General features: G+C 47.3%; 1 protein-coding gene across 3 annotated transcripts; it reads right to left on the reverse strand.

Annotated features, from left to right (window-relative positions):
* Nucleotides 1-1,669: 1,669 nt before the first annotated feature.
* ercc6l2 (excision repair cross-complementation group 6-like 2) lies at nucleotides 1,670-24,768 on the reverse strand. Of its 3 annotated transcripts, none has more exons than XM_055920187.1 (20): nucleotides 24,446-24,768; nucleotides 21,753-22,077; nucleotides 21,553-21,661; nucleotides 21,309-21,425; nucleotides 20,959-21,152; nucleotides 20,659-20,820; nucleotides 20,246-20,453; nucleotides 19,824-19,964; nucleotides 19,467-19,583; nucleotides 19,255-19,374; nucleotides 19,057-19,128; nucleotides 16,950-17,095; nucleotides 16,627-16,722; nucleotides 12,460-12,559; nucleotides 11,503-11,655; nucleotides 11,308-11,385; nucleotides 8,380-9,466; nucleotides 8,013-8,167; nucleotides 7,687-7,859; nucleotides 1,670-6,005 (listed from the first exon to the last, which is right to left on the reverse strand). In XM_055920187.1, the coding sequence occupies exons 1-20, from the start codon at nucleotides 24,477-24,479 to the stop codon at nucleotides 4,841-4,843; spliced, it is 4,752 nt and encodes a 1,583-aa protein (XP_055776162.1). In that variant the 5' UTR covers nucleotides 24,480-24,768; the 3' UTR covers nucleotides 1,670-4,840. The 3 variants fall into 3 exon arrangements, with proteins under 3 accessions (XP_055776162.1, XP_055776160.1, XP_055776159.1); XM_055920185.1 differs by having other exon boundaries at nucleotides 20,959-21,164; XM_055920184.1 differs by having other exon boundaries at nucleotides 20,959-21,194.
* Between the last annotated feature and the right edge of the window lie 234 nt (nucleotides 24,769-25,002).

The raw sequence follows: 25,002 nt of genomic DNA on the forward strand, positions 1-25,002 counted from the left end.
ATTTTCCATTGCATTTGCTCTGTTTGAAAGGAGAGACCTCCCTCGCTATCGGTCTCACCTTTTACAGTTTGACATGAGGGGGTTCAGTGTGTAGATGCATCTCTTGTCCAGAGAAACATGATGACACTGACCTTCTTTTACAAATCTATCATAGAACCACACATTTACTATTTCACTCATTCCATCTAGGTGTGGAGAATGAAGTTTCAAGGAGATCGGAGTTCATTTTAGTTGTCTCACCAGTGGATCATTAATATTCAGGCAGGGGACTTACACTCTTTTAGGAACCAGAGACTAAACAGGAGGATTATTCCTGTGTGTGTTTGTATCCAGTCTACCTCTTTTATGATGTAGAACAATAAGGAGAGGAAGGGCCCAGGAGCTAGTAAATTAGACTCAGTTACAGCTAACAGGTCTCCTAGGAAACCAAGACAGGAATGGTTGACCAATTGTGTGTAATTTCCTAATGAAATGAGAGAGGCACAGCGTTGAGATTGCGTGCAATGTCAACAAGCTCAGTTCGTGTAACGCTCATTCCTTCAACGATAAACGCGAATCTGACCAACACCCCTGGTGAGACAAAACCGCGACTCGTCAGTGAAGAGCCCTTTTTGCCAGTCCTGTCTGGTCCAGTGACGGTGGGTTTGTGCCCATAGGCGACGTTGTTGCCGGTGATGTCTGGTGAGGACCTGCCTTACAACAGGTCTACAAGCCCTCAGTCCAGCCTCTCTCAGCCTATTGCCGACAGTCTGAGCACTGATGGTCGGATTGTGCGTTCCTGGTGTAACTCGGCAGCTGTTGTTGCCACCTTGTACCTGTTCCGCAGGTGTGATGTTCGGATGTACTGATCCTGTGCAGGTGTTTTTACACGTGGTCTGTGTTATGGGATTTTTGTGTTTAATGACTAAAATATGTATACATTTGACTTAGAATTATAACTAAACAGAATACTCCTACAATACTGTAAGAATGAATCTTATTATAATCATAATGTTGAATGTTATGTGTTCCTTGTTAGAAAGAATGGGTTTATCTTCAGACAGGCTAGAATGATGTCTCTACCCAGAGAGGGGAAAGACCTTGGGTTGGTGGCAGATTATTTAACAGGTGGCAGACAGTAATGAGAATGCTAACTGTACTGCCATTGTATCCGAGAGGAGGATGGACATTAAAACCTATGACATCATCTTTATTATATAACATGATGTAAAATGTATTATGATCAGTACTCTCGAGAATAAACGCTATTGATTGATTGATTTTGAGACTGGTTTCTATCCATTTAATGCTGATAATTATCTTACAAATTCTTATCTATGGGCAGAGTGTTTTAATTGAATTGGTTGATAAACATAGGAATAAAATTCCTTTAACAGTCTGCCACTGCGAGGATGATCAGCTGTCCGTCCTGTCTCCCTGTAGCTCTGTCTTAGGGGTCTCACAGTACGGACATTGCAATTTATTGCCCTGGCCACATCTGCTGTCCTCATGCCTCCTTGCAGCATGCCTAAGGCACGTTCACGCAGATGAGCAGGGACCCTGGGCATCTTACTTTTGGTGTTTTTCAGAGTCAGTAGAAAGGCCTCTTTAGTGTCCTAAGTGTTCATAACTGTGACCTTAATTGCCTACCGTCTGTAAGCTGTTAGTGTCTTAACGACTGTTCCACAGGTGCATGTTCATTAATTGTTTATGGTTCATTGAACAAGCATGGGAAACAGTGTTTAAACCCTTTACAATGAAGATCTGTGAAGTTTGTGGAATTTTACAAATTATCTTTGGAAGACGGGGTCCTGAAAAAGGGACGTTTTTAGAGTTTAGTAGTACTAAACGTAGTACATACACAGTAACACTATAGTATAGAATAGACACTTACACACACACAGACACACATGATTTTGAGTAACATTCAACCAAAAAGGGAAGGGAGAAGATGGTAAACACTATGTCAAGCAAAAAGATATAGAGGACTGAGAAAGGGAGGCATAAGGAGGGAAATGTAAGTGGGTGAGGAGATAAGGGAAAATAACTGAAATCGCTGAATGAACCCGACAATAATGAGAAGGGAGGAATGGTTGGATGGACAGACGATTTCAGGAATATTTTTTCTTCTTTGGGGGGGGGGGGGCTAATAGCAGCTGATGCATTATTTAAATGACTTATACATCCACATGCAAAATACATTAAATGAAAACAATGCTACAGAGGGGCAAAAAATACCACATTCTGCCAAGGTTACCATCGCCTTCTTTTCTCAAATTCTTAGTTCCTCATGAAGAGCTGCGAGCGCCAATACAGCAGACGGACAGGTAACTGCCAAAATAAAACAAACACCAACATAAAGTGTCTTAATAGGGCGTTGGGCCACCACGAGGCGCCAGAACTGCTTCAATGCACCTTGGTATAGATTCTACAAGCGTCTGGAGCTCTATTGGAGAATTCGACACCATTCTTCCACAAGAAATTCCATCATTTGGCGTTGGTGTTGGAAAACACGGTCTCCTGCGCCACTCCAGAATTTCCAACAAGTTTTCAACTGGGTTGAGATCTGGTGATTGACACACACACACCCGTTAAACCTCCTATGCTCCTTTGAGACCCCACGTTCAAAGTCACTGAGATCTCTTCTTCCAGCCATGGTAGCCAAAATAATGGGCAACTGTGCATTTTTATACATGACCCTAAGCATGATGGGATGTTAATTGCTTAATTAACTCAGGAACTAAACCTGTGTGGAAGCACCTGCTTTCAATATACTTTGCATCCCCCATTTACTCAAGTGTTTCCTTTATTTTGGCAGTTACTTGTCGTTTCTATCTCTGTAGAAGCCTGAGAGGAAAGGCCTCCATTGGCCTATCTTTCACCAATCAAACCACACGCTCTGTCTGTCTCTCCCTGACCTTCTGCAAGTAAACCCAGCCAGCCAGATGGATGGACAGACACTTGGGTAATTGTGACAGTGGAATCCAGAAAGTCCTCTCACCGCCATGACACAGAGAAAAGACCCTAATGGGGAATTTAGAAAAAGCCAGCAGTCCATTTTTGGTCAAAAGTGATGCCCGAAATAGGGAACAAAATACAGCAAAACAGAGTGAAAAGATGGTAGACACAAGTGGACCCATAATCCAGTGAACCCACACAACTCTTTGACTCTTGTACTTGTGTCTTTTAGTCCTCAGTGCCTCTTGCTAAACATGTTCCACCTGTTTTTATTTATTGTCATCCATCCAGAGGACAGAGCAGCACTCGGTTTGCGTTTCTCACGTCGCTGAAGAGCTGCAATCCTTTAAGATGGCTTTTATACAGGACAACATTGGGAATCATTGGGGCATGATGTACTGTAGAGGTGTCCAATTCTTTACAATCATTTAGTGCATTTGTACATTTCTAAAACCTTAAGCCTGACTGTCATTGCACTTGAACCAGACCGAGCAAAGAGGGGAGGGGAGGTAGATGGGAATCTGTTCGTGGCGTGAGTTTGAGGAGGAAAGAGATATAGAAAGGGCTTTTTTTATTCACCTCAGTCTCGGATTTGAACAGGCGTGGCAGATGTGTGGGCCTGTCTGTGTGCACCATCTACCACCCAGAAGGGCTACACACACAGCTTTGGCAGCGGAGCAGTGTTCTGTTGAGGCACGTATTAGTCTTGTTGTTTATTGATAGCTATCCGCACTTTCTCATTTCAGCTAAACAAAACACATTAACAGAGCTGCACCCTTAGGGGCTCTGCCTACCTCAGCTGAGAGGTCAAACAGCTGCGTGGCTTTCTCTCTCTCTCACACACACACACACACCTATACAGTAACTATCAGAGATGGTATACAGCAGCGGTCCCCAAAATGGTGGGCCAGGACCCACAGATGGGGCACATCCAAATCCTACTGGTTCTCTATATGCAAAAGACTGTAGGTGCACAACTACACTGCACATCTGCAATAGTCAGTGGATGACAGCCTGTGAGGTGAAGGGAAGCATCAGTCTGATGGTTTGTGGGCCCATTCAAAATGGCACCCTGTTCCCTATATAGTGCCTATGGGTGATGGTTAAAACTAGTACGCTATATAGGGAATAGGGTGCCTGTGGTGGGATGAGGGTAATGGGGGGGGGGGGGGGGGGCAGCTCTTTTCTCAGCCTCCCTTTTACCTCTTTAATGCTCTAATGGTGCAGCAGCGGCCTCCACTCTGAGGCCATTAGAAGCAGAGCTGAGCCCAACCACAGCCTGTCATTTTGCAGAGTACTGATGTGGGAAGGAGCGTTCAGACATGCCCCCACCACAGGCCCTGCCCCCAAACAGCCCCTGGCCCACTTCCCGTACACACCGTCTACTGAGAAAGAATATATAGGAAAACTAGTCAAAGCCTTGCGGAAGACAGAAACACAGATAAAGAGACAGAGTGTGAGTGAACAAGGGGGGGGGGGGGGCTCGAAATGACAGGTAGTGTCTAATTTAAATGGGAGATTCTTATTAGGACCACCAAGGGTCCGGCCATGTAAGTGGCCAGACATGAGATTCTCAGGCTGGTGGTCACTAATTAGTTCAGCAGGAAACTTGGGTTACCACCACTGACACAGTCAGAACGTGTCTGGCCCATGTCAATGGCACAATGGCATTAACTTTCGGAATTACAATGTACATTTCCATACTGCACAAACATACATGAGCACGCACACACATGGTTTGTCTACATGGTTGACTTACACACATGTATTTATCTATCTATAATTTCATGATAGGTTACAGTAACCAAAACGATTACATTTTTCATTTTTTTTTTTTTAAAGCATAAGAATAATAAAAGTCGAACGCAAAATACATTTGCATGTCGTCATGTCTCCCCCAGAATCACTTCTTCCACAGGAACTTGTCGTTCCTCTTCCAGAGTGACGTATTCCCTTTCTCCTCTCCTCCCCCTGTTCCTCCTCTGGCCCTGACGCTAGCACTCTCGCACACCCGCTCTACCTCCGACAGGTCCGTCAGTTTGTTGATCCTATCCTCGTTACCCTCCTCCAAAATGTCCCAGAAGTCTCTGTGGCTGTTCTTTGACCTCTCAGGGGCTAGAGAGAAAAGTGGCGTAATGGGGTGTGTGAGGGGTGTGGTGACGGATCGAGAGGGGGGAGTAGTAGTAGAAGAAGGGCCTGGGACGGGTTTTGTCAGGGGCCGAGGGTGGGGTGTGCTGGGCGGTTTGGGAGGCGTTGTAGGGTGACAGGAGGCAGGTGTGGCAGAGTGAGAAGTGGGTGTAAAGACAGCCCGTGAGGTAGGGGTTTTTGGGAAGCCCCTCTGAGTGTCTGAGGAGGCCTTGCTTCTGGGTCGCAGCAGGTCGTCCAGGATGGAGGTGTCTCCTAGCAGCTCTGTGAGGAGGACCTGCTGGTTGGGGGGAGAGGAAGGCTGAGCTCTGTACCGCTGCCTCCTCACAGCCTCACTCTTCCTGGGGGAGGACAGCAGGCTGCTCCTCCCTTTCTGAGGGCTGGCTGTGGGCTTAGCCTGGGAATGGATGAGAGCTGAAGAAGAGGAGGAGGAAACGGGTTGAGCTCCAGAGGCCCCTGGTCCCAGAGGACTACTCCTACTACTGTCCAGGTCTGAGCTGGAGCACTGAGCAGCTCTGGACATTCCACTATTACCACTCTTCTTCTTCTTCCCTCCTCTGGTGTTCCGGACCCTCTGCTCCTCAGAAGAGGGATCATCCCTCTGGGGTTCTGGAACGGACCTATGTGGGGTTCTAGGTGCTGCTTGGGGTTCTAGAGCAACTCTCTGGTTCCTTTTGGAGCTGGGTCTGTGTTTGGTTGTAGAGGAGGAGGAAGGCTTTGAGGCTGTCCTGTCAACTTTGGGCTGGGCTGTGTGTGGTTCTGCGAAGTTCTCCCTGATGATGGAAGCCACCTCAGGGCCCTGGTCAGTGTAGTACTGTCGTAGCTGAGCCAGTCTCTGGGCAGAGGTACGCCTCAGAACCTCCTCAGCAAACTGTCTCAATGAACCGGATCCAAATACACACGCCATCTCCTCCAGCTGCTGCCTACATGGGAACACACACACAGGATTTGGCTCAGAGAGCGTAGGGAAGTTGCGTGATAACATATTAGAAAATAGGAAAATGTTGGCTTGAAAGTAGGTGAGCTTGATGCTTCGTGGATAAACACTATATATACAAAAGTATGTGGACACCCTTTCAAATGAGTGGATTCGGCTATTTCAGCCACACCCGTTGCTGACAGGTGTATACAATCGAGCACACAGCCATGCGATCTCCATAGACAAACAGTGGCAGTAGAATGGCCTTACTGATGAGCTCAGTGACGTTCAACGTGGCACGGTCATAGGATGCCACCTTTCCAACAAGTCAGTCTGTCAAATTTCTGCCCTGCTAGAGCTGCCCTGGTCAACTGTAAGTGCTGTTATTGTGAAGTGGAAACGTCTAGGAACAACAACGGCTCAGCCGCGAAGTGGTAGGCCACACAAGCGCATAGAAAATAGTCTGTCCTCGGTTGCAACACTCACTACCGAGTTCCAAACTGCCTCTGGAAGCAACTTCAGCACAAGAACTGTTCCTCGGGAGCTTCGTGTAATGGGTTTCCATGGCCGACCAGCCGCACACAAGCCTGAGATCACCATGCGCAATGCCAAGCGTCGGCTGGAGTGGTGTAAAGCTTGCCGCCATTGGACTCTGGAGCAGTGGAAACACGTTCTCTGGAGTGATGAATCACGCTTCACCATCTGGCAGTCCGACGGACGAATCTGGGTTTGGCGGATGCCAGGAGAAAGCTTTTTCTGCTGTAATGCATACTGTCATCTGTAAAGTTTGGTGGAGGAGGATTAATGGTCGGGGGCTGTTTTTCATGGTTCGGGCTAGGCCCCTTAGTTCCAGTGAAGGGAAATCTTAACGCTACAGCATACAATGACATTCTATTCTGTGCTTCCAACTTTGTGGAAGGCCCTTTCCTGTTTCAGCATGAGAATGCCCCAGTGCACAAAGCGAGATCCATACAGAAATGGTTTGTCGAGGTCAGTGTGGAACAACTTGACTGGCCTGCACAGAGCCCTGACCTCAACCCCATCGAACACATTTGGGATGAATTGGAGCGCGAACTGCGAGCCAAGCCTAAACGCCCAACATCAGTGCCCGACTTCACTAATGCTCTTGTGGCTGAATGGAAGCAAGTCCCAGCAGCAATGTTCCAACATCTAGTGGAAAGCCTTCCCAGAAGAGTGGAGGCTGTTATAGCGGCAAAGGGTGACCAACTCCATATTAACGCCCATGATTTTGGAATGAGATGTTCAACGAGCAGGTGTCACATACTTTTGATCATGTAGTGTATATTTAGGGTACATTTCTGATAGAAAAAGGACCCTATATCATTCCATGACTAAGACAGGCGCAACTGTCCCCAAAACAACATGGACTAACCATATTCTGTCACAGCAATTAAAACAGGAACAAACCATATTCTATCACCGCCATTAAAACAGAAACTAACCATATTCTGGGAGTCTCAGGATAACTGTGATATTGGAGGGGAAAGGCAGTACTGTAGAGCCTGAATACAACTGGCTAATTTTTGGTAAGGTTCTGGGAAATGGTTGAGAGGGTTAGCTCACACACACACGAAGAAGAACCCCTTTCTACCAGTTGAGGGCGCTGCACACCATAACGGTGGTTAGATTTGGCACTCTGCCCTGCCCTACCAGGAATAACTCACCTTCGGATGGTTCTGGGGGTCTCTCCAATAATGACGGTGGTGTGTTGGGTGGGGTGGTGGACGCTCCTGATGGTGTGTGTGACTGGGTGGTCCACACTGGGTCTGTGCACTGCTCCCACCCAACCAACATCATTATGGGAAGTATGGAATGGTGGAGTGTGTTCAGGCTGGGTCTGTAAAATACGCATATGCACAGATTTGATAAATTCCTTCTAATCACACTGAGGAAGGGACAAGGGAAAGGGCTTAGGGAGTTGATTTGGAATAGGACACTAGACTATCGACTCGTTGGGTGGTTTGGGCTTCACCAGGTAGTGGGTGTGTACCTCCTGTGTGTCCCGGAGTTCATTGGCTGGAAGCTGGGAGAACCTCCTGCGCTCAAACACGTCTCTGAGAGCGGCTCTGCTGATTCGCTCTTCGGCCTTGCTCCCGCCCACCACATGTTGGTTAGAGTGGGTGTAAACCACCTCCCGTACACCACCTACAACACACACACGAATAGGAGATATAAGTCTGTACTTACAGGCAAATTCTACTCTAACTCTTGGTATAGAATTGGGCCTGTATCCAAGAAGCATCTCAGAGTAGCAGTCCTGATCTACTCCGAGATGCTTTATGAATACAAGCCCCTGATGTTTGCTGACACATATGATACGACAGTTTTTTTTGTTGAAAATCCCACTTTGACCTTACCTAACACATTGTCAATTGTTCCACAGGGCGGTCCTTTGGCAGACGGGACAGTCTCGTTCGCTTTTGGGTTTTTCAGACCTGTAAACGCCCCCGCTCCGTGTTGGTCTGTCTGTGGGTCTGGGCCATGATTGTGGTTCTGTGGAGCTGTTACAGATCGGACTCTTTCGACTGGAGTGTGGTTTTCGTCTGAGGAGGTAAAAGTCTCAATGTCCTCTGCCTGTCTGGTTCTTCTACTCTGGTCTACTGGTCTGTTGCTGGTCTCTCTCTTACTACCACCAGCTCTCCCCATCTCCCTCCTTCTCAGGTGTGCTGTGGGTCTCTTAAGCACATGAGTTTGTGCACAAGGTCTGATTAGCTCCTCAATGTTTATGTCAATATCCTCAGACTCAGAGTCAAACACCACCTGGTGCATTCTGGAAACTGGAGTTTTAGTGTTAGATCGTTTGCCTCCGCCGGAGGGGGGTGAATCATCATCACTGTCCTCCTCCACCCGCCTCTTCCTCCTTATTCCTCGTTTCAGATTTGGTATTTTTCTCCCCATGTCATCACTCTCTCCTGACAGTGTAACAGGATCATGGTCTCGCCCCCTCTGTCCATCCCCTCTCCCCCCATTCCTTTCTCCCTCTCTCTCAGAGCCACTGGAGACGTCCCAGTCGTTCTTCAGAGGAGCTGCATCCAGGTGGTTCCCACCCTTGGGGGCCAATGTAGGGGTCTGGGGGCCCCCACTTCCTGCGGTGCTGAGGCCCTTTGGTGCCACGGCAGAAGTGTCTTCATCACTGTCATCCTCAGAATCACTCCTTCCCCCCTCACTCTGGCTATGCTTCCCTGATTCTGACCCAGCCCTGACCCCTGACCTCTGGAGCAACCTAGAGAAGCCATGCTGTAGGAGACTGAGTCGGCCAGGAAGGGTAGTGTTCCCCTTCTCCACCTTACTCCTGCCCCCCCGTCCCCCCTCTTCCTCACTGCCACTGCTGAAGTCCAGTACCCCCCTGGTTGTTCCCCTGGGGATCCTCGAGGCCCCTACACTGCCGATCGCCCCTCCGTTGCCCAGTTCACAGTGGTCCCTTGCGGAAACCTCCCCAGCCTCCTGCAACACAAGGTCAACAGAGTCTTCATATTTATTTTAAAACCCTCGCGCCAGGATTGGTAATTTACAGGTCTTATTATGAGCTCGCTTTTGCTAAGGTGGGAGGGGTGGCAATATCTGAGGTTTGTCGCTAAAAACATTGGCCAACGTGACAATTTCAGGCAGCGCTGGTGGGGATATTTAAACCAACTGAAGGCTGGTCTTAGAGGTAACGCGGTTGGTTAAGGCATGGATTTGAACAGCGGAAGAGCAGCCTATCCAGCAACAGCAATGCGTCTGGTGTCTTTCTTATCCTGGCCATGCATTAGCTTAGTCATAAAAAGGTACTTAAAAATGGTCTACTCGTGAGGCTTTAGCCATCATGCCTTCCGTTATTCACAATTCACCTGCTGTGCATGCTCCATTTCGGCTTGTATTCGTCTCCATTTCCAAAGAGAGCATCTTGTCCGCTCACCAAGGACGTGCTCCTCATGACATATTCAAATTCTTCAGTCTTATAACGCCATATCAACGGTAGGCATAGGTCAATACAATTTACAGGAGCCTGTCAATTTTACAGGAAAGTCTTTTTTGAGAAGTGCGATGTGTAGACCTATACTAATTTTAGCCAAGTACAACAATGTTGACTATCAAAACTCCAAACAGAGAAAACATGACTGTTAAAAAAAAATGTTTTATTGTTATTACTTGTTAGGCTACTTTAGTCTATGCTATTTCATAAACTGTAGTATTAATCCACAATTGTCAAGAACGAGAATGTTCCGTGGCCCCAGCCGAATTGGAGTTGATGACCACGCAAAGATCGTGGGACGACATGCAATATTAAGCCATGAAACACGGCGACTGGCCAGTGAGCCAGCTATTACGCTCACAATTCCCGCTGTGAAAATAGCTCAAAAATGTAGGACAAACAAAAGACGTATAGCTCTACCGCCAGTGCTAAGATTTACCACTGCGTTACGTTTGGTAGGAAAGCGGCACTAATGAGATTGACAAAGCTATGGAGTCTTCTGTATGTTGTATTTGGTTGTGACCTGGGGCAGATGGCATCACCAGGCTACAGAACAGGGTTGATCATTCATAAAGAATTTAGCATTGCTAGGTAATGCAAAGATGCTTGTAACAATAAATCATCCATACATAAATGTGACATGCCATGAGTCATGAATACGGAACAATAGGATACATTGTAGCTTTTATAGCGTGCATGGGAGTTATGCGAGGGCCTTTATGAGTGCGACCACCTACAGCGATACTAATCTTATGGTTTTTGCCAACCAGATGACTCTTCCGTAGTGTGTGTGTGTGTGTGTGTGTGTGTGTGTGTGTGTGTGTGTGTGTGTGTGTGTGTGTGTGTTACTACACCCTGGTGTATTGTGTATGGCTGTTAAAGTCTGAACGTCCCCCACTACATACCCGGCCTACTAAAAAGGGACAGTTGTGTTGGGTCTTAGCTGGGAACTGTCACAGTAGATAGAGGCCAAACTATTGGGTAAATAAATACCACACAACGGAACAGACGGCCTTCAGTGTGGTCTGGTCCTGTCATTACAGAGGGATAATTATGTCCATCTGTTGGGACACTATCACAGAGAGAGAGAGCGAAAGGGAGATGAGGGGGAGGGAGAAAAGGGGGAGAGAGGAAGGAGAAAGAGAGAAGAGTAAGAAGGGGCCGGTGAAGGAGAGACAGGAAGACGCACGTGTGAGGAATCGTCTCTTTCACGTGGGAATGGAGGGATGAGAGGGAATTGAGGGATGAGAGGGCCGCCTGGGAAAGGAGAGGGAGTGAGAGATGGGAAAGACGTGCCCGTCACGGGTCCCTGAGAAAGGCAGTTACTCACGCTCTCGCTCTTCCTCTCCTCCTCTTCCCCTGTGTGGGTGCTGGCCGTCATTACTCCCACCTCCACTCGTCCCTCCCGCTGAGAGGAACACACGCACACTCTTGAGCATACATGTACATAAACAGAGATAGAAATACACACAAACATGTAACACACAGTACCAGGGTTGTCCACTCAGGCTGTTTGACTTCTGACCTCCAGTATTCTCCTGGTGAGGCAGGTCCCCTGGGTCTGCAGCCTGAAGAGGTTCTGTATCCCAAACAGCTCCCCCTTCTGGCCGTCGGGCCCCTGCACTGCATCAAAGTACCGCCGGGCACTCTCCTTACCCATCACTAAAGACTGCAACTGCTGCAGAGTCACAGACAGGGATGGAGGGAGAGAACATTAGAAGGTTGGTTTCCCCATCATCTGGGTTGTTCCATTTCAACAAGCCATTGTTTTGAATTGGTTTCTGTAGTTAAGAACATATCGGATAAGCATTCCTGCAACAGTATTTTTGTTGAAATATCATTTGACCTGAGAAACTAAGCTAATCGATTGCACCCAAATTGGCCATTTCAATGTATAGTATTCATCTAATATTCAATAAATATAGTATCCAACATCCGATTTGGACCAAACCTCTTCTTAAAACCGATTAAGGGAGGAATCCAAATAAAATGGTCAAAAGTCACCCACAAAACTCCCAAAGCTCACACCAACATCCAGTATATAGTATCAGTTCTCTATGTTTGACAAGTGGTATGAAGTTGCGTATTGGAGTATTGTTTATTCATACTATGTAATATATTCTCAGTGAATTTGGTGATGTGTTTTCCCCTTGTTCAGAGAAATTAGCCATTGAAGTAGCTTGCATTTTCCCACATAAATTAGTGTGTAAGTACCAGGCTTTGCCCACAAGATATCGCTATCCTGCTACCGCCACACCCTTTCATCCATTTTGCTGGTCTCTTGTGTTTAATAAATGGATCACAACAATTTCTTTACAACTTTGGGTAGAAAACTAATAGCTTTTGCTCATGATGAAAATACATTGTGTGGTTATCCTCACAATTCAAGCCAATCCTCCATGAAAGCAATTTAGAAATCCTCAAACACAATAATTGTATGTGCAGACAGCATAGTTTGATGAAAAGCTTAGGATGACTGTACCTGTTTGTAGACCTGGCGCAGGTAGATGACCTCCTCCACTGTTCCCAGAGAGATGAGTCTGAACACTGTCACGTCCCTGCACTGGCCTATACGATATGCCCTGAGGAGAGGTCACACACTGTCACGTCCCTGCACTGGCCTATACGATACGCCCTGAGGAGAGGTCACACACTGTCACATCCCTGCACTGGCCTATACGATACGCCCTGAGGAGAGATCACACACTGTCACGTCCCTGCACTGGCCTATACGATACGCCCTGAGGAGAGGTCACACACTGTCACGTCCCTGCACTGGCCTATACGATACGCCCTGAGGAGAGGTCACACACTGTCACGTCCCTGCACTGGCCTATACGATACGCCCTGAGGAGAGATCACACACTGTCACGTCCCTGCACTGGCCTATACGATACGCCCTGAGGAGAGATCACACACTGTCACGTCCCTGCACTGGCCTATACGATACGCCCTGTGGAGAGGTCACACACTGTCACGTCCCTGCACTGGCCTATACGATACGCCCTGAGGAGAGGTCACACACTGTCACGTCCCTGCACTGACCTATACGATACGCCCTGTGGAGAGGTCACACACTGTCACGTCCCTGCACTGGCCTATACAATACGCCCTAAAGAGAGGTCACACACTGTCACGTCCCTGCACTGGCCTATACGATACGCCCTGAGGAGAGGTCACACACTGTCACGTCCCTGCACTGGCCTATACGATACGCCCTGTGGAGAGGTCACACACTGTCACGTCCCTGCACTGGCCTATACGATACGCCCTGAGGAGAGGTCACACACTGTCACGTCCCTGCACTGGCCTATACGATACGCCCTGAGGAGAGGTCACACACTGTCACGTCCCTGCACTGGCCTATACAATACGCCCTAAAGAGAGGTCACACACTGTCACGTCCCTGCACTGGCCTATACAATACGCACTGAGGAGCGGTTACACACTGTCACGTCCCTGCACTGGCCTATACGATACGCCCTGAGGAGAGTTCACACACTGTCACGTCCCTGCACTGGCCTATACGATACGCCCTGAGGAGAGGTCACACACTGTCACGTCCCTGCACTGGCCTATACGATATGCCCTGAGGAGAGGTCACACACTGTCACGTCCCTGCACTGGCCTATACGATACGCCCTGAGGAGAGGTCACACACTGTCACGTCCCTGCACTGGCCTATACGATACGCCCTGAGGAGAGGTCACACACTGTCACATCCCTGCACTGGCCTATACGATACGCCCTGAGGAGAGATCACACACTGTCACGTCCATGCACTGGCCCATACGATACGCCCTGAGGAGAGGTCACACACTGTCACGTCCCTGCACTGGCCTATACGATACGCCCTGAGGCGAAGTCACACACTGTCACGTCCCTGCACTGGCCTATACGATACGCCCTGAGGAGAGGTCACACACTGTCACGTCCCTGCACTGGCCTATACGATACGCCCTGAGGAGAGGTCACACACTGTCACGTCCCTGCACTGGCCTATACGATACGCCCTGAGGAGAGGTCACACACTGTCACGTCCCTGCACTGGCCTATACGATACGCCCTGCGGAGAGGTCACACACTGTCACGTCCCTGCACTGGCCTATACGATACGCCCTGCGGAGAGGTCACACACTGTCACGTCCCTGCACTGGCCTATACAATACGCCCTAAAGAGAGGTCACACACTGTCACGTCCCTGCACTGGCCTATACAATACGCCCTGAGGAGAGGTTACACACTGTCACGTCCCTGCACTGGCCTATACGATACGCCCTGAGGAGAGGTCACACACTGTCACGTCCCTGCACTGGCCTATACGATACGCCCTGAGGAGAGGTCACACACTGTCACGTCCCTGCACTGACCTATACGATACGCCCTGAGGCGAAGTCACACACTGTCACGTCCCTGCACTGGCCTATACGATACGCCCTGAGGCGAAGTCACACACTGTCACGTCCCTGCACTGGCCTATACGATACGCCCTGAGGCGAAGTCACACACTGTCACGTTCCTGCACTGTCACACACTGTCACGTCCCTGCACTGGCCTATACGATACGCCCTTAGGAGAGGTTACACACTGTCACGTCCCTGCACTGGCCTATACGATACGCCCTGAGGAGAGGTTACACACTGTCACGTCCCTGCACTGGCCTATACGATACGCCCTGAGGAGAGGTTACACACTGTCACGTCCCTGCACTGGCCTATACGATACGCCCTGAGGAGAGTTTACACACTGTCACGTCCCTGCACTGGCCTATACGATACGCCCTGAGGCGAAGTCACACACTGTCACGTCCCTGCACTGGCCTATACGATACGCCCTGAGGCGAAGTCACACACTGTCACGTCCCTGCACTGGCCTATACGATACGCCCTTAGGAGAGGTTACACACTGTCACGTCCCTGCACTGGCCTATACGATACGCCCTGAGGAGAGGTTACACACTGTCACGTCCCTGCACTGGCCTATACGATACGCCCTGAGGCGAAGTCACACACTGTCACGTCCCTGCACTGGCCTATACGATACGCCCTGAGGCGAAGTCACACACTGTCACGTCCCTGCACTGGCCTATACGATACGCCCTTAGGAGAGGTTACACACTGTCACGTCCCTGCACTGGCCTATACGATACGCCCTGAGGAGAGGTTACACACTGTCACGTCCCTGCACTGGCCTATACGATACGCCCTGAGGAGAGTTTACACACTGTCACGTCCCTGCACTGGCCTATACGATACGCCCTGAGGCGAAGTCACACACTGTCACGTCCCTGCACTGGCCTATACGATACGCCCTGAGGCGAAGTCACACACTGTCACGTCCCTGCACTGGCCTATACGATACGCCCTGAGGAGAGGTCACACACTGTCACGTCCCTGCACTGGCCTATACGATACGCCCTGAGGAGAGGTTACACACTGTCACGTCCCTGCACTGGCCTATACGATACGCCCTGAGGAGAGGTTACACACTGTCACGTCCCTGCACTGGCCTATACGATACGCCCTGAGGAGAGGTTACACACTGTCACGTCCCTGCACTGGCCTATACGATACGCCCTGAGGAGAGTTTACACACTGTCACGTCCCTGCACTGGCCTATACGATACGCCCTGAGGCGAAGTCACACACTGTCACGTCCCTGCACTGGCCTATACGATACGCCCTGAGGCGAAGTCACACACTGTCACGTCCCTGCACTGGCCTATACGATACGCCCTGAGGAGAGGTCACACACTGTCACGTCCCTGCACTGGCCTATACGATACGCCCTGATGAGAGGTTACACACTGTCACATCCCTGCACTGGCCTATACAATATGTCCTGAGGAGAGATCACATCATGGAAATAAAAAGGAATAGAAGAGGGGTCCCCATTCAGGTCAATAAGCCATAAAGCGTGACCTATGGGTCCCACACCAGCACAGAGATCACTGTTGTTAACACTGGCATTATGTATACCGACATAGAATATGAGACTGAAAATATTTGGCATGGGTCCCCAGATCCTAAAAAAGTTCTACAGCTGCACCATCGAGAGCATCCTGACCGGTTCCATCACCGGCTGGTATGGCAACTGCTCGGCATCTGACCGTAAGGCGCACCAGAGGGTAGTGCGTACGGCCCAGTACATCACTGGGTCCAAGCTTCCTGCCATCCAGTAATAGGCGGTGTCAGAGGAAAGCCCATAAAATTGTCAGACTCCAGTCACCCAAGTCATAGACTGTTTTCTCTGCTACCGCACCACAAGCGCTACCGGAGCGCCAAGTCTAGGACCCCCTACATTTATTTTGTACACTGCTGCTACTTGCTGTTAAATCACTTCACCACTACCTACATGTACAAATTACCCCAACTAACCTGTACCCCTTGTATATAGCCTCGTTATTGTTAATTGTATATAGCCTCGTTACTTTTGTTTATTTGGTCAATATTTTCTTAACTCTTCTTGAACTGCGCTGTTGATTAAGGGCTTGTAAGAAAGCCTTTCACGGTAAGGTCTACACTTGTTGTATTCGGCGCATGTGACAAATAAAGTTTGAATTGATACAACAAATTGGAAAGAACCCTGTAAGGTTCTATGACTATGTACTTCTATGTAAGTCATGGCATGTAGGGATATTGCAGCATACCTGTCAATTGCCTGCAGGTCATTGGCAGGGTTCCAGGTGGGATCAAACAGGACCACAATGTTGGCCCCCACAAAGTTCAGGCCCAGACCCCCTGCCCTGGGGGGGGGGAAACAGACAAGCGAACCTACAGTCAGTGGTCCATTCATTTCAAACATAGCTGTGTCCCAACTGGCACGCTATTCCCTATATAGTGCACTACTTTTGACCAGGGCCGTGCACTATGTAGGGAATAGGGTGCCAGTCGGGACACACACATCCAACGCAATCATATTGCTGTGCTCTGTTAAAGCAGAGCTATGAGGGGTGGTGGGAGTGGCACTGACATGGTGGAGACCAGGCAGAGGTTGATGTCAGGGCAGCTGTTGAACTCTTTGACGATCTTCAGCCTCTCTCTGGACTTGGTGTTGCCATCCAGTCTGCTATACTCCAGCCCATCTGCCATGCAGTAGCTCTCCAGCACGTCCAGCAGCTAAAGGGTTAACACAACATATTGAGAACACTTCCTCTTGGTGACGTGGCGTGTTTTCACAAGTGTACAGGGCATTCGGAAAGTATTCAGACCCCTTTTCCACATTTTGTTACATTACAGCCTTATTCTAGAATAGATTAAATAAAACATGTTCCTCATCAATCTACACACAATATCCCATAATGACAAAGCGAAAACGGCTTTTAGAAATGTTTGCAAAATGTATTATGTATTCAAAATAAAAAACAGAAATACCATATTTACATAAGTATTCAGACCCTTTGCTATGAGACTCGAAATTGAGCTCAGGTGCATCCTGTTTCCATTGATCATCCTTGAGATGTTTCTACAACTTGATTGGAGTCCACCTGTGGTAAATTCATTGATTGGACATGATTTGCAAAGGCACACACCTGTCTATATAAAAGGCACCACAATTGAAAGTGCATGTCAGAGCAAAAACCAAGCCATGAGGTCAAAAGAATTGTCAGATCTGGGGAAGGGTACCAAAACATTTCTGCAGCATTGAAGGCCCCCAAGAACACAGTGGCCTCCATCATTGTTAAATGGAAGAAGTTTAGAACCACCAAGACTCTTCCTAAAGCTGGCCGACCAGCCAAACTGAGCAATCGGGGGAGAAGGGCCTCAGTCTGGGAGGTGACCAAGAACCCAATGGTCACTGACAGTGCTCCAGAGTTCTTCTGTGGAGATGGGAGAACCTTCCAGAACGACAACATTCTCTGCAGCACTCCACCAATCAGGTCTTTATGGTAGAGTGGCCAGACGGAAGCCACTCCTCAGTAAAAAGCTCATGACAGCCTGCTTGGAGTTTGCCAAAAGGCACCTAAAGGACTCTCAGACCATAAGAAACAAGATTCTGTGGTCTGATGAAACCAAGATTGAGCTTTTTGGCCTGAATGCCAAGCGTCACATCTGGATGAAACCTGGCACCAACCCTACAGAAAAGCCTAGTGGTGGCAGCATCATGCTGTGGCAATGTTTTCCAGTGGCAGAGACTGGGAGACTAGTAAGGATCAAGGCAAAGATGAACGAAGCAAAGTATAGAGATCCTTGATGAAAACCTGCTCCAGAGCGCTCAGGACCTCAGACTGGGGCGAAGGTTCACCTTTCAACAGGACAACAACCATAAGCAAACAGCCAAAACAACGCGGGAGTGGCTTCGGGACAAGTCTCTGAATGTCCTTGAGTGGTCCAGACAGAGCCCGGACTTGAACCCGATCAAACATCTCTGGACAGACCTGAAAATAGCTATGCAGCGACGCTTCCCATCCAACCTGACAGAGCTTGAGAGGATCTGCAGAGAAGAAATGGGAGAAACTCCCCAAATACAGGTGTGCCAAGCTTATAGCGTCATACCCAAGAAGAATCGAGGCTATAATCGCTGCCAAAGGTGCTTCAACAAAGTAAAAGGTAATTCAAAAGTTCATTTATTTTGACTATTTTATACATCGTAGAAAATATATATCAGTTTGATATCAGTTTCTTATTTTTTATATATTTGCAAATAAATATCTAAACCTGTTTTTGCTTTGTCATTATGGGTTAATGCGTGTATATTTATGAAGGAAAAAAACTACTTAATTAGCTAAAACATAACAAAATGTGGAAAAAGTCATGGGGTCTGAATACTTTGAATACGCTTAAAGGGATAGTTTCCTCATCGTGTAAGCAGTCTATGGACAAAGTAAGTAAGACAGCAATCCATGCTTTGGTTGTGTCTGAACTAAAGCTCTGACACCATCTATAGCCCAGTACATGATCTCACCATTATCTACCACAGCCATTTTCCTACACACACACTAACACCCCTACAGATCCCCCAACTCTCACACATGACATCTACAGTACATACACACAAACACAGAGAGACACACACATACAAACAGTTAGACACAAATGACAGAATCCCTGTGGCTACAAACACAATTAAAACGTTTTACCTTAGTGGAGAGGGAGAATAATAGTACTTTGTCTTTTCTCTGCATGTAATGTTTCAACAACTTCTGTAGAACCTATGACAGGGTCAAAATGAGACAAATACTTATCTTAAAAACCTGATACTATATGTAAACATATGAGCCTACCTAACTGCCTTTGCCATTCACGTGACATGACTTTTGTCCTCGAGACCCACCTACCTTCATCTTTCCGCTGTACATGGGGTCTGACATGGCCTCAAATGCTGCCTGCTTGCATTTCTCTGTGAAGTCAGGGAACTTCTGGAACACCTTCTCACAGATCTCATTCACATACTGCTCCTGAGAGAGCACAGTACGTCCAGATGTTGAACCAAACAGAACTTGTCACGTTCAGTAAAATAATAACCAGGTCTTTACTTGTGAGAGCGTACCTGCTTTTTGCTGGTGTTCCCCTTGGACTGCAGTAAAGCCACGTGGTTGGCCACCTTCCTGAGAATGGCCAAGTAACTGAAGTACAGGTCTGTCACACGCACACCCCGAGCATTCACCTGTAGTTTACAAGAGAAAAACATTTACATCACCTCACAGGGAAGGCCTAACACAATAAAGTCAACATTATTGACAACATTGTGACCATTGCTTAGTCTAGGTGACCTACAAAGACCAAACAACGATTCAAGCCTTGACTGATGTTCACCGACCTAAAGAGTGCAAAACGGTTCATAACAGATTTCTTCATAGCGGGTCAAATAGAGGTTATAACACAACTCTTTCAGGTATAAGCCGACCTTGTAGCAGCACTTCCTGCGGGAGCGTCCACTGTGACAGTCGCACTTCTCTGAGGAGCGCAAGAGCAGGGTGACGTCCTCCGTGTCCAGTACCGCCTGGTACACAGTCTGCTGGAACGACGTCAGCGAACAGTACACCACCTGGCCATAGATGGAGGAGCCATTCACTTAGTGAGATGTTTGAAACCACCTGCTAGACCAGGGAAATTCACATTCAAGGCCAGAGAATTCATTCAATTAGGGTTGTAAAATTCCAGGAACTCTCCCAAAATTCCCAGGTTTTCCATGAATCCCTGTTGGAAAATTCCTGAAATCAGGAGAGAATAAGCAGGAATACTCCCAACTTGGATTTCTGGAAAAGTTACCAGAATTGCACAACCCTACTTCATGAACATGAACCCTGTGTGGAAGTCTCCACTCACCCGGTCGTCTTTTTTGGGCAGCTGCTCTCTGATAAGAGCCTTGGTCCTCCGGAGAAACCAATGGGAGAGCTTCCCAGCCAGGGCCCGGGCCGCCCTCCTGCCTGTCGCTAGCGCCCGCTTAGTTACGCTGTGCTTCTGCCCCAGTTCGATGGGGTCCGAAAACATATTCTTGAAGTTACCCAGGCTGCCAAGGCAACGAGGGTTGGCCCTGAAGTACACAAAGGAAGAAGGTCAATCCCAAGAGAAAGACTGGTTTAGAAGGAAATGGTGGTACTGGGTATTGGGAGTTTTTTTGGGTAACCTCTTGACTCTACATCATTGCACTAATAAGTGTCTAAATAAGAGTGATCAGTCGTACTGTAGTAGCAGTGATAGAAACAGTAGTAGTAGTTATATTGCCAGGGTAAACCCACCAGTCCATGACACACCAGAGCTCGTCCAGGTTGTTCTGCAGGATTGTGCCAGTGAGGCCCACTCTGACCAGACACCTCAGCTCCTTCATTGCCCCAGTGATCTGAGAGTTAGGGTTCTTGATCTTGTGGGCCTCGTCCACTATCACAGCAGACCAGTCAATGCTGGAATTGAAGACCGGCCACACAGTCAAAATGCGTGGCAGGCTTATAGGTGGAGTTTCACGGTAGGATTACGAAGCAGGTCTACTAAGGTTTTAGGCTACACACGCCAACACGCCTTAATATCTTAGCTAACGTTACCTGTTAAACTGCTCCAGACAGAGGCGTAGGGTCTCGTACGTGGTGAGGGCGATCTCAGAGCGTCCCCTCCGGATGCGAGCCAGCTCCTCCTCTTTCCTCAGACCGTGGACCACCACGGTCAGGAAGTGACCCCACGTCTCCAGCTCCTCTTTCCAGTTGTACAGCACCGACAGAGGGGCCACAATCAGGAACACCTGGGCACAACCCTGGATAACATTACAACACCTACACAGGACCTTAACAAAGAGCATGGGCATTCACATGTGGGTTTTAACATTTTTGTAACTATCAGTCAGTTTTCAGCCACAAAGTGTGCTATCCTTGTGGGAAATCTATAGCTCAATATCTACCTTTCGGGTTTTGCTTCGCTGTGTGGGTATCTGAGTGAGAAGAAACTGAGGCCTGTTGTTCTCAATGTCTTCCCATGTCCCTGTTTTACCCAGCACAGCAGCCAGGAAACCAATGACCTGTTGACAGAAACGCACACCAGTCATGAACAGCAGGTCTTTCTTCACATGGTAACTCCAATAGTGCTAATACTCTAGCTACATACAGTCAACAATCAGGTATCCGCAGAGACGGTCTAGTTTTTACCTGAATGGTCTTGCCCAGGCCCATGTCATCTCCCAGGATACATCCTCTGGACTGGGCATAGTTGTCATAGATGAACTGGATCCCTTCCTTCTGGTAGTACCTCAGGTACCTGTTGACGGCATCTGATTAAGCATTCGTACAGCAAAAACAACCTGGGGAGCCCAGCAAAATCCCAGCTTCATAGTTAACAGCTCACGTACCTGTTGATGGTGTATGGGACTGCCACACCACTCTGTGACAACACCAAGGGCTCTGATGGACCGGGGGGTGTCTGGCTGCAGAGGAATAGAGGCTTCTCCTGGGCAGAGACTACACTGGTGGACGACTGGTTTGTGTCTGGTCTCTGGAGTTTACAGACTGGAAAGACTGCCTCCTCTTCTTCATCTTCATGATGTTGATCTGTGAACTTCACCAGTGCCATGTCCTCACCTTGAGAAGTGTAAGGGAGTTTCTGGATTGTCCCCTCTCGTAGTAGGGTGCCATCTCTGGGGCTGGGAGCGAGGCATCTGTCGCCCTCATGCCACACTGTTTATGGGAGGGAGGGAAAATCATGGATTGGTTAGTTATGTCAGGTTAGCTATATAAATACCTAGACAGCAAGCAGCGTTGGGGAGTAGTGAACTACATGTAATTTAACTACATTTTGCAGTCGTTATGGGAGGGAGGGAGTAGTTAGCTAATTACTTGTTTTGCCATGTAGCGGTGTAGCTAACTACTGGAACTACACACAACTTTCTTTGAAAAAATAAATGAAAAAATGGGTGAAGTAGGCTAGAAGGTACTTTATTTTCGGCATCAGACCTGCTGAATGCTCACTTGAAACAGTTTTTGTTTTTAATAGGCTAAATTACCAGTAGTGACCCATCATTCAGGGCAGGTTTTGAGCCCCACCTGTTAAGCTAAAAAAAAAATATATATATATATATATATATATATATATATATATATATATATATATATATATATATATATATATATATTTTCTGTTGCCTGTTTTGCATGTTATTCTGGCATTAATACGTGTCACATATCAGTTTGCAAACAATGTAAAAAAAAGTCATAATATTGAGTTAATAAAGCCGCATACAGTTGAGTAAGGCAGCTCCAAAATGCAGGTGTTTCAGCCTAGCTCAGTGCTTTCTGTTGTGGTGGGGCAGGCAGCAGAAAATACAGAGCGTAGAGATTGGTAATGTTCTCTAGTTACGCCATGAATGGCTCAGTGTTCTGTCACTCATGGGGACACTACGTCGCCGCAAACTCTACGGGGAGAGTTGAAAATTCAAGCTCTTTTGGTGCTGGCATAGAGTTACATTAGAAGTGCCCATCCAAGAAGGCTCAAGATCATTGGCCACAGATATAACATGATTTGACATCATTTTATCTACCGTAGCTATGATTGGACTGCACATGTCAACATCATACCTTCAAAATCTTAGCTAGCAAGCAAGACAAGCAGTCATCATCATGAATCACGTTGACAATCTACTGGCAAATACTCTTCAATCCTTGTCATATGAAGAGAAATTATAGATAAAAACGTATATCGGTGCTCATCGGCCACTGGACATAAACATTACACAACAAGTTGGAAATGGCAAATTCAACAATGACTGGTTTTGAAGGAAACAGTGGCTAACTGCAAGCGTTGCAAAGCAATCACTAGCCTGCTATTCAGTGGAGTGGGTGTGTGGTCCAGGTCTGGGTTGAAGGGTCTATTTTCAAGCTTAAAATTATAAACATTAATGCTGTCAATTCAGCATGACTTCTGCCGAGTTCAAAACAACTGGAAACTCGAAAATCTCAGACTACAGTGAGTTCAAGACAACTGGGAACTCGGACAAAAACAAGCTCTGACTCGGAAGATACATTTTCGATGGCCATCCAACTCGGAATTCCAAGTCGGGAACTCTGGCCTCTTTCTAGAGTTCCGATCTGAAGATCACGGACGTCATGATTCAACCTTGTTTTTTTCCGAGTTCTCAATTGTCTTGAAAGCACCATAAATCCAGAGAATGCCAGACTTTGATGACTAAATTTGCCCACAAGGACCGCTGTGCCACCTTCCTGTTTAATTGAGCACAGCACAAGGTGAGTCCAAAAATGTACTGTATACTGCTGCATAAATTATGTAATATGCCAGGGAGATATGTATACTGTAGCTAAGAAAGTAATTCTAAGTGTATGTAGTGTAGTTAGCTGTTAGTAGCCCATGTGTCTCACCCTAATAATTCGGTCCCTTTCCCCCTCATAACTTAACCTACTCTTCTGACTTGGTGGTGCACATGTAGAGTATAGTCTGTTTTAGAGAAATGTAATCATCTAATATTGTAAGCTTATATGCCCCCTTTATTTATCCTACAATTCTGACTTGGTGTACAGGGAGAATAGTGTAAGAACATAGTTTGTACATATCCATTATAAGTAGAAACCACATTTGTTTAAGCAAGTCAGCCATATATTTTTTTTTTAATGGGAGCAAATGAGGCTCAATTAACTGTTTCGTTGACTGCCAGGTGTAACATTGGTAAGGGATTCACTCCGTGGTGCTAAAAAATAAAGTTCTGCTGTTGGGACAGATTTATGTAGGCCCTAACAGTTTCTGGGCACCGTTTGTCACCGTTATAGTGATATTCATGCATGTGCTATGTAGTGGCTTTGCTGGAATCCATCTAAAACCATTTAGGGGAGTTTGCCCCACCAAGATTTAACGTTACATGTTAAAATCGCCACCGTAAATTACACATTCTGTTAACATCCAACTCAAGACAGTGTGAGCTTAACAGTTAACAACTTCTGCTAGTAGCTAGCTAGCTGGCTATGTGACTGTTTTGAGAAACAAACTTTTAAAGCTTAACTAGCTAATTATCTCCCATTAAGCGTCTGCGTAACAAACCTTTTATGTCAGCTGTGGAAGTTGAAGCCATCATCAAAAAGCATTGTGGCAAGCTGTAGCTGGCTAAAGCATAAGCAGACAAGCTAACGTTAACTATTAAGGCAAATCTCTTCACTGTCTGGCAGACATTGCTCAGACAGTAAATTAGCGTTTAGCTATTTAGCTAAATGTACACTCGATAACTAAATGATTCAGTATTTTGACGGGACAGTAATATGCATAGTTTAAAACGCATAGCTAGCTAGCTAGATCTTTGAGACATATCTTGCCCGTATTTGTCAGCGTCGCTGCTAGCAAGCGTTCTGCTGTTTATCTAGTTTAAGCATTCGGCGTCGCACTTTCAACAATCACCCTGGCTGCCAAAACACTCATTGTCAATTTAAACGAAACTAATAATAAAACCAAAATATAATTTAAAGTGTTCTTTATTTTTTCCCGAAATATCTAAAAGTGAACATTTATAATTGCTTCAAGATATTAATAGAAAGTGCTACCTGTTGTGCAATTTAGGCCCAGTGGAAGGGAACGAGGGAAGGAAACGTGTAAACCAAGTCTAC

The sequence above is a fragment of the Salvelinus fontinalis genome, chromosome 4 (genome assembly GCF_029448725.1).
Source record: "Salvelinus fontinalis isolate EN_2023a chromosome 4, ASM2944872v1, whole genome shotgun sequence".
Taxonomy (NCBI): domain Eukaryota; kingdom Metazoa; phylum Chordata; class Actinopteri; order Salmoniformes; family Salmonidae; genus Salvelinus; species Salvelinus fontinalis.

Excerpts from the sequence above, each read along its gene's own strand:
- ercc6l2 (XM_055920184.1), bottom strand. The coding sequence starts at position 24,479 with ATGATGGCTTCAACTTCCACAGCTGACATAAAAG. Across the intron at positions 17,096-19,056 it reads TATTCTCCCTCTCCACTAAG|CTGCTGGACGTGCTGGAGAG; the intron begins GTAAAACGTTTT and ends TTAACCCTTTAG. Across the intron at positions 9,467-11,307 it reads AGGAGAGGAAGAGCGAGAGC|GAGGCTGGGGAGGTTTCCGC; the intron begins GTGAGTAACTGC and ends CTTGTGTTGCAG.